The 17,638-nt window shown below is 38.6% G+C and overlaps 1 protein-coding gene across 1 annotated transcript; it reads left to right on the top strand.

Annotated features, from left to right (window-relative positions):
* The first annotated feature begins 14,532 nt into the window (after positions 1-14,532).
* On the top strand, positions 14,533-16,851 carry LOC130663889 (heat shock 70 kDa protein 14-like). Its single transcript, XM_057463439.1, has 5 exons — positions 14,533-14,678; positions 14,837-14,917; positions 15,103-15,533; positions 15,611-16,415; positions 16,507-16,851. Exons 1-5 carry the CDS (start codon positions 14,616-14,618, stop codon positions 16,645-16,647), a joined length of 1,521 nt encoding a protein of 506 aa, XP_057319422.1. The 5' UTR covers positions 14,533-14,615; the 3' UTR covers positions 16,648-16,851.
* Positions 16,852-17,638: the final 787 nt, after the last annotated feature.

The following is a 17,638-nucleotide window of genomic DNA, read 5'->3' as shown; positions in this document are numbered from 1 at the left end:
TGAATATATGATTCTAGATGAAGAGTGGCCCGTAACTTTTTTCCTGTTGAGAATAACCCAGCACAATAAAAACGTTTTTTGTTCAGTATAGTGGCCTCTAGTAGGAAACACCCAAAAAAGTCCAAAGAAAAATATATTTTTCGAGATCAGATCCATATGAGGGTGGGTGGACATGGGTGGACATGGGTGGAGATGAATATATGATTCTAGATGAAGAGTGGCCCGAAACTTTGCTCCTGTTGGGAATAACCCAGCACAATATAAACGTTTTTTGTTCAGTATAGTGGCCTCTAGTAGGAAACACCCAAAAAAGTTTAAAGAAAAATTTATTTTTCGAGATCAGATCCATATGAGGGTGGGTGGACATGGGTGGACATGGGTGGAGATGAATATATGATTCTAGATGAAGAGTGGCCCGTAACTTTTTTCCTGTTGAGAATAACCCAGCACAATAAAAACGTTTTTTGTTCAGTATAGTGGCCTCTAGTAGGAAACACCCAAAAAAGTCCAAAGAAAAATTTATTTCTTGAGATCAGATCCATATGAGGGTGGGTGGACATGGGTGGACATGGGTGGACATGGGTGGACATGGGTGGCCATGGGTGGAGATGAATATATGATTCTAGATGAAGAGTGGCCCGTAACTTTGCTCCTGTTGGGAATAACCCAGCACAATATAAACGTTTTTTGTTCAGTATAGTGGCCTCTAGTAGGAAACACCCAAAAAAGTTTAAAGAAAAATTTATTTTTCGAGATCAGATCCATATGAGGGTGGGTGGACATGGGTGGACATGGGTGGAGATGATTATATGATTCTAGATGAAGAGTGGCCCGTAACTTTTTTCCTGTTGAGAATAACCCAGCACAATAAAAACGTTTTTTGTTCAGTATAGTGGCCTCTAGTAGGAAACACCCAAAAAAGTCCAAAGAAAAATTTATTTCTTGAGATTAAATCCATAATAGGGTGGGTGGACATGGGTGGACATGGGTGGAGATGAATATATGATTCTAGATGAAGAGTGACCCGTAACTTTGCTCCTGTTGGGAATAACCAAGCACAATATAAACGTTTTTTGTTCAGTATAGTGGCCTCTAGTAGGAAACACCCAAAAAACGCCAAAGAAAAATTTATTTTTCGAGATCAGATCCATATGAGGGTGGGTGGACATGGGTGGACATTGGTGGAGATGAATATATGATTCTAGATGAAGAGTGACCCGTAACTTTGCTCCTGTTGGGAATAACCAAGCACAATATAAACGTTTTTTGTTCAGTATAGTGGCCTCTAGTAGGAAACACCCAAAAAACGCCAAAGAAAAATTTATTTTTCGAGATCAGATCCATATGAGGGTGGGTGGACATGGGTGGACATTGGTGGAGATGAATATATGATTCTAGATGAAGAGTGGCCCGTAACTTTTTTCCTGTTGAGAATAACCCAGCACAATAAAAACGTTTTTTGTTCAGTATAGTGGCCTCTAGTAGGAAACACCCAAAAAAGTCCAAAGAAAAATTTATTTTTCGAGATTAAATCCATAATAGGGTGGGTGGACATGGGTGGACATGGGTGGAGATGAATATATGATTCTAGATGAAGAGTGACCCGTAACTTTGCTCCTGTTGGGAATAACCAAGCACAATATAAACGTTTTTTGTTCAGTATAGTGGCCTCTAGTAGGAAACACCCAAAAAACGCCAAAGAAAAATTTATTTTTCGAGATCAGATCCATATGAGGGTGGGTGGACATGGGTGGACATTGGTGGAGATGAATATATGATTCTAGATGAAGAGTGACCCGTAACTTTGCTCCTGTTGGGAATAACCAAGCACAATATAAACGTTTTTTGTTCAGTATAGTGGCCTCTAGTAGGAAACACCCAAAAAACGCCAAAGAAAAATTTATTTTTCGAGATCAGATCCATATGAGGGTGGGTGGACATGGGTGGACATTGGTGGAGATGAATATATGATTCTAGATGAAGAGTGGCCCGTAACTTTTTTCCTGTTGAGAATAACCCAGCACAATAAATACGTTTTTTGTTCAGTATAGTGGCCTCTAGTAGGAAACACCCAAAAAAGTCCAAAGAAAAATATATTTTTCGAGATCAGATCCATATGAGGGTGGGTGGACATGGGTGGACATGGGTGGAGATGAATATATGATTCTAGATGAAGAGTGGCCCGAAACTTTGCTCCTGTTGGGAATAACCCAGCACAATATAAACGTTTTTTGTTCAGTATAGTGGCCTCTAGTAGGAAACACCCAAAAAAGTTTAAAGAAAAATTTATTTTTCGAGATCAGATCCATATGAGGGTGGGTGGACATGGGTGGACATGGGTGGAGATGAATATATGATTCTAGATGAAGAGTGGCCCGTAACTTTTTTCCTGTTGAGAATAACCCAGCACAATAAAAACGTTTTTTGTTCAGTATAGTGGCCTCTAGTAGGAAACACCCAAAAAAGTCCAAAGAAAAATTTATTTCTTGAGATCAGATCCATATGAGGGTGGGTGGACATGGGTGGACATGGGTGGACATGGGTGGACATGGGTGGCCATGGGTGGAGATGAATATATGATTCTAGATGAAGAGTGGCCCGTAACTTTGCTCCTGTTGGGAATAACCCAGCACAATATAAACGTTTTTTGTTCAGTATAGTGGCCTCTAGTAGGAAACACCCAAAAAAGTTTAAAGAAAAATTTATTTTTCGAGATCAGATCCATATGAGGGTGGGTGGACATGGGTGGACATGGGTGGAGATGATTATATGATTCTAGATGAAGAGTGGCCCGTAACTTTTTTCCTGTTGAGAATAACCCAGCACAATAAAAACGTTTTTTGTTCAGTATAGTGGCCTCTAGTAGGAAACACCCAAAAAAGTCCAAAGAAAAATTTATTTCTTGAGATCAGATCCATATGAGGGTGGGTGGACATGGGTGGACATGGGTGGACATGGGTGGACATGGGTGGCCATGGGTGGAGATGAATATATGATTCTAGATGAAGAGTGGCCCGTAACTTTGCTCCAGTTGGGAATAACCCAGCACAATATAAACGTTTTTTGTTCAGTATAGTGGCCTCTAGTAGGAAACGTCCAAAAAAGTCCAAAGAAAAATTTATTTTTCGAGATCAGATCCATATGAGGGTGGGTGGACATGGGTGGACATGGGTGGAGATGAATATATGATTCTAGATGAAGAGTGGCCCGTAACTTTTTTCCTGTTGAGAATAACCCAGCACAATAAAAACGTTTTTTGTTCAGTATAGTGGCCTCTAGTAGGAAACACCCAAAAAAGTCCAAAGAAAAATATATTTTTCGAGATCAGATCCATATGAGGGTGGGTGGACATGGGTGGACATGGTCGGAGATGAATTTATGATTCTAGATGAAGAGTGGCCCGTAACTTTGCTCCTGTTGGGAATAACCCAGCACAATATAAACGTTTTTTGTTCAGTATAGTGGCCTCTAGTAGGAAACACCCAAAAAAGTCCAAAGAAAAATTTATTTTTCGAGATCAGATCCATATGAGGGTGGGTGGACATGGGTGGACATGGTCGGAGATGAATTTATGATTCTAGATGAAGAGTGGCCCGTAACTTTGCTCCTGTTGGGAATAACCCAGCACAATATAAACGTTTTTTGTTCAGTATAGTGGCCTCTAGTAGGAAACGTCCAAAAAAGTCCAAAGAAAAATTTATTTTTCGAGATCAGATCCATATGAGGGTGGGTGGACATGGGTGGACATGGGTGGAGATGAATATATGATTCTAGATGAAGAGTGGCCCGTAACTTTTTTCCTGTTGAGAATAACCCAGCACAATAAAAACGTTTTTTGTTCAGTATAGTGGCCTCTAGTAGGAAACACCCAAAAAAGTCCAAAGAAAAATATATTTTTCGAGATCAGATCCATATGAGGGTGGGTGGACATGGGTGGACATGGGTGGACATGGGTGGACATGGGTGGAGATGAATATATGATTCTAGATGAAGAGTGGCCCGTAACTTTGCTCCTGTTGGGAATAACCCAGCACAATATAAACGTTTTTTGTTCAGTATAGTGGCCTCTAGTAGGAAACACCCAAAAAAGTTTAAAGAAAAATTTATTTTTCGAGATCAGATCCATATGAGGGTGGGTGGACATGGGTGGACATTGGTGGAGATGAATATATGATTCTAGATGAAGAGTGGCCCGTAACTTTTTTCCTGTTGAGAATAACCCAGCACAATAAAAACGTTTTTTGTTCAGTATAGTGGCCTCTAGTAGGAAACACCCAAAAAAGTCCAAAGAAAAATATATTTTTCGAGATCAGATCCATATGAGGGTGGGTGGACATGGGTGGACATGGGTGGAGATGAATATATGATTCTAGATGAAGAGTGGCCCGAAACTTTGCTCCTGTTGGGAATAACCCAGCACAATATAAACGTTTTTTGTTCAGTATAGTGGCCTCTAGTAGGAAACACCCAAAAAAGTTTAAAGAAAAATTTATTTTTCGAGATCAGATCCATATGAGGGTGGGTGGACATGGGTGGACATGGGTGGAGATGAATATATGATTCTAGATGAAGAGTGGCCCGTAACTTTTTTCCTGTTGAGAATAACCCAGCACAATAAAAACGTTTTTTGTTCAGTATAGTGGCCTCTAGTAGGAAACACCCAAAAAAGTCCAAAGAAAAATTTATTTCTTGAGATCAGATCCATATGAGGGTGGGTGGACATGGGTGGACATGGGTGGACATGGGTGGACATGGGTGGCCATGGGTGGAGATGAATATATGATTCTAGATGAAGAGTGGCCCGTAACTTTGCTCCTGTTGGGAATAACCCAGCACAATATAAACGTTTTTTGTTCAGTATAGTGGCCTCTAGTAGGAAACACCCAAAAAAGTTTAAAGAAAAATTTATTTTTCGAGATCAGATCCATATGAGGGTGGGTGGACATGGGTGGACATGGGTGGAGATGATTATATGATTCTAGATGAAGAGTGGCCCGTAACTTTTTTCCTGTTGAGAATAACCCAGCACAATAAAAACGTTTTTTGTTCAGTATAGTGGCCTCTAGTAGGAAACACCCAAAAAAGTCCAAAGAAAAATTTATTTCTTGAGATTAAATCCATAATAGGGTGGGTGGACATGGGTGGACATGGGTGGAGATGAATATATGATTCTAGATGAAGAGTGACCCGTAACTTTGCTCCTGTTGGGAATAACCAAGCACAATATAAACGTTTTTTGTTCAGTATAGTGGCCTCTAGTAGGAAACACCCAAAAAACGCCAAAGAAAAATTTATTTTTCGAGATCAGATCCATATGAGGGTGGGTGGACATGGGTGGACATTGGTGGAGATGAATATATGATTCTAGATGAAGAGTGACCCGTAACTTTGCTCCTGTTGGGAATAACCAAGCACAATATAAACGTTTTTTGTTCAGTATAGTGGCCTCTAGTAGGAAACACCCAAAAAACGCCAAAGAAAAATTTATTTTTCGAGATCAGATCCATATGAGGGTGGGTGGACATGGGTGGACATTGGTGGAGATGAATATATGATTCTAGATGAAGAGTGGCCCGTAACTTTTTTCCTGTTGAGAATAACCCAGCACAATAAAAACGTTTTTTGTTCAGTATAGTGGCCTCTAGTAGGAAACACCCAAAAAAGTCCAAAGAAAAATTTATTTTTCGAGATTAAATCCATAATAGGGTGGGTGGACATGGGTGGACATGGGTGGAGATGAATATATGATTCTAGATGAAGAGTGACCCGTAACTTTGCTCCTGTTGGGAATAACCAAGCACAATATAAACGTTTTTTGTTCAGTATAGTGGCCTCTAGTAGGAAACACCCAAAAAACGCCAAAGAAAAATTTATTTTTCGAGATCAGATCCATATGAGGGTGGGTGGACATGGGTGGACATTGGTGGAGATGAATATATGATTCTAGATGAAGAGTGACCCGTAACTTTGCTCCTGTTGGGAATAACCAAGCACAATATAAACGTTTTTTGTTCAGTATAGTGGCCTCTAGTAGGAAACACCCAAAAAACGCCAAAGAAAAATTTATTTTTCGAGATCAGATCCATATGAGGGTGGGTGGACATGGGTGGACATTGGTGGAGATGAATATATGATTCTAGATGAAGAGTGGCCCGTAACTTTTTTCCTGTTGAGAATAACCCAGCACAATAAATACGTTTTTTGTTCAGTATAGTGGCCTCTAGTAGGAAACACCCAAAAAAGTCCAAAGAAAAATATATTTTTCGAGATCAGATCCATATGAGGGTGGGTGGACATGGGTGGACATGGGTGGAGATGAATATATGATTCTAGATGAAGAGTGGCCCGAAACTTTGCTCCTGTTGGGAATAACCCAGCACAATATAAACGTTTTTTGTTCAGTATAGTGGCCTCTAGTAGGAAACACCCAAAAAAGTTTAAAGAAAAATTTATTTTTCGAGATCAGATCCATATGAGGGTGGGTGGACATGGGTGGACATGGGTGGAGATGAATATATGATTCTAGATGAAGAGTGGCCCGTAACTTTTTTCCTGTTGAGAATAACCCAGCACAATAAAAACGTTTTTTGTTCAGTATAGTGGCCTCTAGTAGGAAACACCCAAAAAAGTCCAAAGAAAAATTTATTTCTTGAGATCAGATCCATATGAGGGTGGGTGGACATGGGTGGACATGGGTGGACATGGGTGGACATGGGTGGCCATGGGTGGAGATGAATATATGATTCTAGATGAAGAGTGGCCCGTAACTTTGCTCCTGTTGGGAATAACCCAGCACAATATAAACGTTTTTTGTTCAGTATAGTGGCCTCTAGTAGGAAACACCCAAAAAAGTTTAAAGAAAAATTTATTTTTCGAGATCAGATCCATATGAGGGTGGGTGGACATGGGTGGACATGGGTGGAGATGATTATATGATTCTAGATGAAGAGTGGCCCGTAACTTTTTTCCTGTTGAGAATAACCCAGCACAATAAAAACGTTTTTTGTTCAGTATAGTGGCCTCTAGTAGGAAACACCCAAAAAAGTCCAAAGAAAAATTTATTTCTTGAGATCAGATCCATATGAGGGTGGGTGGACATGGGTGGACATGGGTGGACATGGGTGGACATGGGTGGCCATGGGTGGAGATGAATATATGATTCTAGATGAAGAGTGGCCCGTAACTTTGCTCCAGTTGGGAATAACCCAGCACAATATAAACGTTTTTTGTTCAGTATAGTGGCCTCTAGTAGGAAACGTCCAAAAAAGTCCAAAGAAAAATTTATTTTTCGAGATCAGATCCATATGAGGGTGGGTGGACATGGGTGGACATGGGTGGAGATGAATATATGATTCTAGATGAAGAGTGGCCCGTAACTTTTTTCCTGTTGAGAATAACCCAGCACAATAAAAACGTTTTTTGTTCAGTATAGTGGCCTCTAGTAGGAAACACCCAAAAAAGTCCAAAGAAAAATATATTTTTCGAGATCAGATCCATATGAGGGTGGGTGGACATGGGTGGACATGGTCGGAGATGAATTTATGATTCTAGATGAAGAGTGGCCCGTAACTTTGCTCCTGTTGGGAATAACCCAGCACAATATAAACGTTTTTTGTTCAGTATAGTGGCCTCTAGTAGGAAACACCCAAAAAAGTCCAAAGAAAAATTTATTTTTCGAGATCAGATCCATATGAGGGTGGGTGGACATGGGTGGACATGGTCGGAGATGAATTTATGATTCTAGATGAAGAGTGGCCCGTAACTTTGCTCCTGTTGGGAATAACCCAGCACAATATAAACGTTTTTTGTTCAGTATAGTGGCCTCTAGTAGGAAACGTCCAAAAAAGTCCAAAGAAAAATTTATTTTTCGAGATCAGATCCATATGAGGGTGGGTGGACATGGGTGGACATGGGTGGAGATGAATATATGATTCTAGATGAAGAGTGGCCCGTAACTTTTTTCCTGTTGAGAATAACCCAGCACAATAAAAACGTTTTTTGTTCAGTATAGTGGCCTCTAGTAGGAAACACCCAAAAAAGTCCAAAGAAAAATATATTTTTCGAGATCAGATCCATATGAGGGTGGGTGGACATGGGTGGACATGGGTGGACATGGGTGGAGATGAATATATGATTCTAGATGAAGAGTGGCCCGTAACTTTGCTCCTGTTGGGAATAACCCAGCACAATATAAACGTTTTTTGTTCAGTATAGTGGCCTCTAGTAGGAAACACCCAAAAAAGTCCAAAGAAAAATTTATTTTTCGAGATCAGATCCATATGAGGGTGGGTGGACATGGGTGGACATGGTCGGAGATGAATTTATGATTCTAGATGAAGAGTGGCCCGTAACTTTGCTCCTGTTGGGAATAACCCAGCACAATATAAACGTTTTTTGTTCAGTATAGTGGCATCTAGTAGGAAACACCCGAATAAGTCCAAAGAAAAATTTATTTTTCGAGATCAGATCCATATGAGGGTGGGTGGACATGGGTGGACATTGGTGGAGATGAATATATGATTCTAGATGAAGAGTGACCCGTAACTTTGCTCCTGTTGGGAATAACCCAGCACAATATAAACGTTTTTTGTTCAGTATAGTGGCCTCTAGTAGGAAACGTCCAAAAAAGTCCAAAGAAAAATTTATTTTTCGAGATCAGATCCATATGAGGGTGGGTGGACATGGGTGGACATGGGTGGAGATGAATATATGATTCTAGATGAAGAGTGGCCCGTAACTTTTTTCCTGTTGAGAATAACCCAGCACAATAAAAACGTTTTTTGTTCAGTATAGTGGCCTCTAGTAGGAAACACCCAAAAAAGTCCAAAGAAAAATATATTTTTCGAGATCAGATCCATATGAGGGTGGGTGGACATGGGTGGACATGGGTGGAGATGAATATATGATTCTAGATGAAGAGTGGCCCGTAACTTTGCTCCTGTTGGGAATAACCCAGCACAATATAAACGTTTTTTGTTCAGTATAGTGGCCTCTAGTAGGAAACACCCAAAAAAGTCCAAAGAAAAATTTATTTTTCGAGATCAGATCCATATGAGGGTGGGTGGACATGGGTGGACATGGTCGGAGATGAATTTATGATTCTAGATGAAGAGTGGCCCGTAACTTTGCTCCTGTTGGGAATAACCCAGCACAATATAAACGTTTTTTGTTCAGTATAGTGGCATCTAGTAGGAAACACCCGAATAAGTCCAAAGAAAAATTTATTTTTCGAGATCAGATCCATATGAGGGTGGGTGGACATGGGTGGACATTGGTGGAGATGAATATATGATTCTAGATGAAGAGTGACCCGTAACTTTGCTCCTGTTGGGAATAACCCAGCACAATATAAACGTTTTTTGTTCAGTATAGTGGCCTCTAGTAGGAAACGTCCAAAAAAGTCCAAAGAAAAATTTATTTTTCGAGATCAGATCCATATGAGGGTGGGTGGACATGGGTGGACATGGGTGGAGATGAATATATGATTCTAGATGAAGAGTGGCCCGTAACTTTTTTCCTGTTGAGAATAACCCAGCACAATAAAAACGTTTTTTGTTCAGTATAGTGGCCTCTAGTAGGAAACACCCAAAAAAGTCCAAAGAAAAATATATTTTTCGAGATCAGATCCATATGAGGGTGGGTGGACATGGGTGGACATGGGTGGAGATGAATATATGATTCTAGATGAAGAGTGGCCCGTAACTTTGCTCCTGTTGGGAATAACCCAGCACAATATAAACGTTTTTTGTTCAGTATAGTGGCCTCTAGTAGGAAACACCCAAAAAAGTCCAAAGAAAAATTTATTTTTCGAGATCAGATCCATATGAGGGTGGGTGGACATGGGTGGACATTGGTGGAGATGAATATATGATTCTAGATGAAGAGTGACCCGTAACTTTGCTCCTGTTGGGAATAACCCAGCACAATATAAACGTTTTTTGTTCAGTATAGTGGCCTCTAGTAGGAAACACCCAAAAAAGTCCAAAGAAAAATTTATTTTTCGAGATCAGATCCATATGAGGGTGGGTGGACACGGGTGGACATGGGTGGAGATGAATATATGATTCTAGATGAAGAGTGGCCCGTAACTTTGCTCCTGTTGGGAATAACCCAGCACAATATAAACGTTTTTTGTTCAGTATAGTGGCATCTAGTAGGAAACACCCGAATAAGTCCAAAGAAAAATTTATTTTTCGAGATCAGATCCATATGAGGGTGGGTGGACATGGGTGGACATTGGTGGAGATGAATATATGATTCTAGATGAAGAGTGACCCGTAACTTTGCTCCTGTTGGGAATAACCCAGCACAATATAAACGTTTTTTGTTCAGTATAGTGGCCTCTAGTAGGAAACACCCAAAAAAGTCCAAAGAAAAATTTATTTTTCGAGATCAGATCCATATGAGGGTGGGTGGACACGGGTGGACATGGGTGGAGATGAATATATGATTCTAGATGAAGAGTGGCCCGTAACTTTGCTCCTGTTGGGAATAACCCAGCACAATATAAACGTTTTTTGTTCAGTATAGTGGCCTCTAGTAGGAAACACCCAAAAAAGTCCAAAGAAAAATTTATTTTTCGAGATCAGATCCATATGAGGGTGGGTGGACATGGGTGGACATGGTCGGAGATGAATTTATGATTCTAGATGAAGAGTGGCCCGTAACTTTGCTCCTGTTGGGAATAACCCAGCACAATATAAACGTTTTTTGTTCAGTATAGTGGCATCTAGTAGGAAACACCCGAATAAGTCCAAAGAAAAATTTATTTTTCGAGATCAGATCCATATGAGGGTGGGTGGACATGGGTGGACATTGGTGGAGATGAATATATGATTCTAGATGAAGAGTGACCCGTAACTTTGTTCCTGTTGGGAATAACCCAGCACAATATAAACGTTTTTTGTTCAGTAAAGTGGCCTCTAGTAGGAAACACCCAAAAAAGTCCAAAGAAAAATTTATTTTTCGAGATCAGATCCATATGAGGGTGGGTGGACATGGGTGGACATTGGTGGAGATGAATATATGATTCTAGATGAAGAGTGACCCGTAACTTTGTTCCTGTTGGGAATAACCCAGCACAATATAAACGTTTGTTGTTCAGTAAAGTGGCCTCTAGTAGGAAACACCCAAAAAAGTCCAAAGAAAAATTTATTTTTCGAGATCAGATCCATATGAGGGTGGGTGGACATGGGTGGACATTGGTGGAGATGAATACATGATTCTAGATGAAGAGTGACCCGTAACTTTGCTCCTGTTGGGAATAACCCAGCACAATATAAACGTTTTTTGTTCAGTATAGTGGCCTCTAGTAGGAAACACCCGAATAAGTCCAAAGAAAAATATATTTTTCGAGATCAGATCCATATGAGGGTGGGTGGACATGGGTGGACATGGGTGGAGATGAATATATGATTCTAGATGAAGAGTGGCCCGTAACTTTGCTCCTGTTGGGAATAACCCAGCACAATATAAACGTTTTTTGTTCAGTATAGTGGCCTCTAGTAGGAAACACCCAAAAAAGTCCAAAGAAAAATTTATTTTTCGAGATCAGATCCATATAAGGGTGGGTGGACATGGGTGGACATGGTCGGAGATGAATTTATGATTCTAGATGAAGGGTGGCCCGTAACTTTGCTCCTGTTGGGAATAACCCAGCACAATATAAACGTTTTTTGTTCAGTATAGTGGCATCTAGTAGGAAACACCCGAATAAGTCCAAAGAAAAATTTATTTTTCGAGATCAGATCCATATGAGGGTGGGTGGACATGGGTGGACATTGGTGGAGATGAATATATGATTCTAGATGAAGAGTGACCCGTAACTTTGCTCCTGTTGGGAATAACCCAGCACAATATAAACGTTTTTTGTTCAGTATAGTGGCCTCTAGTAGGAAACGTCCAAAAAAGTCCAAAGAAAAATTTATTTTTCGAGATCAGATCCATATGAGGGTGGGTGGACATGGGTGGACATGGGTGGAGATGAATATATGATTCTAGATGAAGAGTGGCCCGTAACTTTTTTCCTGTTGAGAATAACCCAGCACAATAAAAACGTTTTTTGTTCAGTATAGTGGCCTCTAGTAGGAAACACCCAAAAAAGTCCAAAGAAAAATATATTTTTCGAGATCAGATCCATATGAGGGTGGGTGGACATGGGTGGACATGGGTGGAGATGAATATATGATTCTAGATGAAGAGTGGCCCGTAACTTTGCTCCTGTTGGGAATAACCCAGCACAATATAAACGTTTTTTGTTCAGTATAGTGGCCTCTAGTAGGAAACACCCAAAAAAGTCCAAAGAAAAATTTATTTTTCGAGATCAGATCCATATGAGGGTGGGTGGACATGGGTGGACATGGTCGGAGATGAATTTATGATTCTAGATGAAGAGTGGCCCGTAACTTTGCTCCTGTTGGGAATAACCCAGCACAATATAAACGTTTTTTGTTCAGTATAGTGGCATCTAGTAGGAAACACCCGAATAAGTCCAAAGAAAAATTTATTTTTCGAGATCAGATCCATATGAGGGTGGGTGGACATGGGTGGACATTGGTGGAGATGAATATATGATTCTAGATGAAGAGTGACCCGTAACTTTGCTCCTGTTGGGAATAACCCAGCACAATATAAACGTTTTTTGTTCAGTATAGTGGCCTCTAGTAGGAAACACCCAAAAAAGTCCAAAGAAAAATTTATTTTTCGAGATCAGATCCATATGAGGGTGGGTGGACACGGGTGGACATGGGTGGAGATGAATATATGATTCTAGATGAAGAGTGGCCCGTAACTTTGCTCCTGTTGGGAATAACCCAGCACAATATAAACGTTTTTTGTTCAGTATAGTGGCCTCTAGTAGGAAACACCCAAAAAAGTCCAAAGAAAAATTTATTTTTCGAGATCAGATCCATATGAGGGTGGGTGGACATGGGTGGACATGGTCGGAGATGAATTTATGATTCTAGATGAAGAGTGGCCCGTAACTTTGCTCCTGTTGGGAATAACCCAGCACAATATAAACGTTTTTTGTTCAGTATAGTGGCATCTAGTAGGAAACACCCGAATAAGTCCAAAGAAAAATTTATTTTTCGAGATCAGATCCATATGAGGGTGGGTGGACATGGGTGGACATTGGTGGAGATGAATATATGATTCTAGATGAAGAGTGACCCGTAACTTTGTTCCTGTTGGGAATAACCCAGCACAATATAAACGTTTTTTGTTCAGTAAAGTGGCCTCTAGTAGGAAACACCCAAAAAAGTCCAAAGAAAAATTTATTTTTCGAGATCAGATCCATATGAGGGTGGGTGGACATGGGTGGACATTGGTGGAGATGAATATATGATTCTAGATGAAGAGTGACCCGTAACTTTGTTCCTGTTGGGAATAACCCAGCACAATATAAACGTTTGTTGTTCAGTAAAGTGGCCTCTAGTAGGAAACACCCAAAAAAGTCCAAAGAAAAATTTATTTTTCGAGATCAGATCCATATGAGGGTGGGTGGACATGGGTGGACATTGGTGGAGATGAATATATGATTCTAGATGAAGAGTGACCCGTAACTTTGCTCCTGTTGGGAATAACCCAGCACAATATAAACGTTTTTTGTTCAGTATAGTGGCCTCTAGTAGGAAACACCCGAATAAGTCCAAAGAAAAATTTATTTTTCGAGATCAGATCCATATGAGGGTGGGTGGACATGGGTGGACATTGGTGGAGATGAATATATGATTCTAGATGAAGAGTTACCCGTAACTTTGCTCCTGTTGGGAATAACCCAGCACAATATAAACGTTTTTTGTTCAGTATAGTGGCCTCTAGTAGGAAACACCCGAATAAGTCCAAAGAAAAATTTATTTTTCGAGATCAGATCCATATGAGGGTGGGTGGACATGGGTGGACATTGGTGGAGATGAATATATGATTCTAGATGAAGAGTTACCCGTAACTTTGCTCCTGTTGGGAATAACCCAGCACAATATAAACGTTTTTTGTTCAGTATAGTGGCCTCTAGTAGGAAACACCCAAAAAAGTCCAAAGAAAAATTTATTTTTCGAGATCAGATCCATATGAGGGTGGGTGGACATGGGTGGACATGGTCGGAGATGAATATATGATTCTAGATGAAGAGTGACCCGTAACTTTGCTCCTGTTGGGAATAACCCAGCACACTATAAACGTTTTTTGTTCAGTATAGTGGCCTCTAGTAGGAAACACCCAAAAAAGTCCAAACAAAAATTTATTTTTCGAGATCAAATCCATAAGAGGGTGGGTGGACATGGGTGGAGATGGCCGGAGATAAATATATGATTCTAGATAAGAGTGGCCCGTAACTTTGCTCCTGTCAGGAATAACCTAGCACAATAGAAACGTTCTTTGTTCATCATGATGTCTTTTAGTAAAAAAAAACATACTAAAAACTCTAGAGATGATAATAAATATTCCTATACAAAATACTCAAATTTCCCGCGCAACAGAAATTTAAACACTAACTTGCACGCGCAGTTGTTTTATTTCAATCGAAGTTGCCCGCGGAGCGGCACGTTAGCACACACGTTTATGTCCCGCTATCAGCTTGAGTGATATTTTTATATATTTTTTAGTAAACATTAATTATGGCCGCAGCCTCATTTGGAGTTTATTTAGGAAATACATCAGCCTGTCTAGCTATGTATAAAGTAAGCACTAAAATAATTATCCCGATAATTATTTTTACAAATAAATTATGATTTTCTTGTTAATTGTCATCGATCAATTTTCATCAGTACACGTGTTAACCTCAAAACCACCTGCCCCAATTTTTTGTAATAATAATATTAATTAATTTAACTTAAAGGATGAAAACGTCGACGTCGTTGCCAATCATGCTGGAGATCGTGTTACTGCTGCTGTCATTGCTTTCAACGAATCTGAAAAGGTTTGTTTTTTAAATGCGTTCATTTTTTAGGTTAGACTCACAGGTTAGATTTACAACAAAATTTATTCAAACAATAAATAAAAAATTAGTTTTCAAGTCTCAATCAGTTCCGTTGTTTTTATCATCGAGATTTTACTTTCAAAAATTTTCTCTACCTTAATCATGACTCTAATTCATTTATTCAGGTGATTGGAGCAGCTGCAAAAGCTGGTCAGTTCAGAAACGCAGCAATCACGATAACAAACAACAAACGATTGATGAACAAGGAAATAGACAGCAAAGAGTTGGACGATGCCATTAAAAATAGTACAAGTAAAATAGTAAATGAATCAAGTCTTCAGTATTCTATTAAGATAAATGATAAGAATGAAACATTCACACCGCAAAAAGTATCATCGCTGCTGCTGGGTGCGATGTATGACATATCAACGACCGCTGCTCACGACGATGACGAACACAACATCGTCCTCTGTGTTCCTTATAGATTTAATTCTGACAGTATAAAAGCTTGGTGTGATTCAGCCACCACTGCCGGGTTCAAAGTTCTCCAAGCTATTGGTGAACCAGTTGCTTCATGTCTTGCTCATGGAATTGGCAAAGACAAAAAGAAAAATGAGTTAGTATATTTTTAACGAGTTTAAGACTATTAATGTTATCATTAATTATTTATTTATTCGTTATCAATTTCTATAGATTGGTATTAGTCTACAGAATCGGTGGAGTTTCAAGTAACATAAGTCTGGTAAAAGTAACAAGTGGTTCATTAAAAGTATTGTCAGATCAATATTACCCAGAATTAGGCGGGCATAAACTGACTGATTTGTTAACATCATATTTAGCTGAAGAATTTAGAAATAAATATAAAATAGATCCAACTGAGAGCAGACGTTCGATAGCTAAATTGCGAAATGAAGCTGAAAAATGTAAACACGTTTTATCAACGATGTCTACCGCTCACTGTTTCGTCGAGTCACTTTGCGAAGGTGTTGACTTCAGTCACAATATCACACGTGCGAGATTTGAAAATCTCATTGGCTCACATATTTCTGATTATATCCAGCCGATTATGGATTTACTCAACGCCTCATCTAAAACAGTACTCGATATTAATACGATAATTTTGTGCGGTGGCACCATGAAAATCCCAAAGCTACAAGAAAAAATAGGATCAATATTTCCGACCGGCGAGGTCTTGTCGAGCAGATGGAGCCCTGATGAGACAATGGCCGTTGGTGCTGCTATACACTCTTCTCATTTACTGGCTCACGGGATGCACGATCGTGAATTAAATTCAACTGACGTTGAAATTCACTCATTAGCTAAATCAATTTCCGTTGAATTCAGTGGAATTGAGTGTATTGTTATTCCTAAAGATACAGTAGTCCCAATTAAAATTCAAACTACCATTGACGTACCAAATATAGCTGACGGTAAAATATCGATAAATGTTTTTGAAACTGAAGAAAACGGTAATGAGGTTACTAAAAAAATAGGATTGGTAAGTTTTGTTTATTTATTTATTTAATTTTTTACAACAAATGGATGTTTACAAATTAATAAGTGTTATTTATTTAATTTATTAATTACAGATCTCATATCATTTAAAAGCTCCAGGAAAACTAAAAGTTGATACCGATTTAACAGAAGCCAATTTAAATATTCATATAACTGATTTAACTTCCAATGAAAAATCTATATTCCGATTTCCAATTCACGAAGACGATTTATAATAAGCCATCATCATTTGTAAATATATACTACAGACTTAATTAAATTAATTAATTAAATTAATCAAATTAATTCAATTAATTAATTAATTAATTAAATGCCTCTCTTCTTTCCCCATTCACCAAAAAAATATAAATAAAAATACTCTGTAAGGAAATTATTAAATAAAATGAAATCTCAGTTATCGAAACCATTTTTTATTGAAAATTAAAATTTTTAAATAAATACTATTAAATGTATTGTACACTAATAATTAAAATATATTTTTTAGTTTTATATTCCAATCTCTTATTTAATTCCGCAAATCAAGAAACTAGTCCTTGGTAATTTTTAAACAAAAATATTTTATGTATGGTAGGGGTACCATTTTTTGACAGTTGATACTTTATTTTAATTAATGAAAAAGTGTAAAATAAAATGACCATTTTAATTTCGGGTCAAAAGTATCTTTGAACACATTTTTAAAACGAATTTTGTCTGCGTCTTTTACAAATTATTTTATTTAAATTTTTAGTATCAAAAACTGGCCAAAATCGGTACCTGTACCAATTAATTTTTAAAAATCCATTGAAACATTCAGAGCCATTACAATTTTTACTTTTTGAATTTACTCATAATTACCACACATCTTTTTCCCTTATTTTTTTACAAGCCAATGAAATGAACGCGCCAAAAAAAAATAATAAAACCGCTAAAGCCTTTAGAAATTTAAACTGAGCCAAAAATAGACGGATCCCCTTTACTTCTATACATTCACTTTCTTTGTCGTGATACTGGCAAATATATATCAGTCCTCATCTCATCAATCAACTTAAATCCGCCAAAATATAAATGCCAATAAAAAAGAAGCGAGTTTTAATTCCCATCGGATCCCACAGAATGACAAAGAAAAAACAAGAGAACCATAAAATTCCCAGAGTATTGATGAAACAATAAAGCATTCCGGAATCCATAAAATCCCACAAATTTCTAACCAATCCGCACACTATGCGT

This window comes from Microplitis mediator, chromosome 2 (genome assembly GCF_029852145.1).
Source record: "Microplitis mediator isolate UGA2020A chromosome 2, iyMicMedi2.1, whole genome shotgun sequence".
Classification (NCBI taxonomy): domain Eukaryota; kingdom Metazoa; phylum Arthropoda; class Insecta; order Hymenoptera; family Braconidae; genus Microplitis; species Microplitis mediator.
This window is presented reverse-complemented; position numbering and strand designations above follow the sequence as displayed.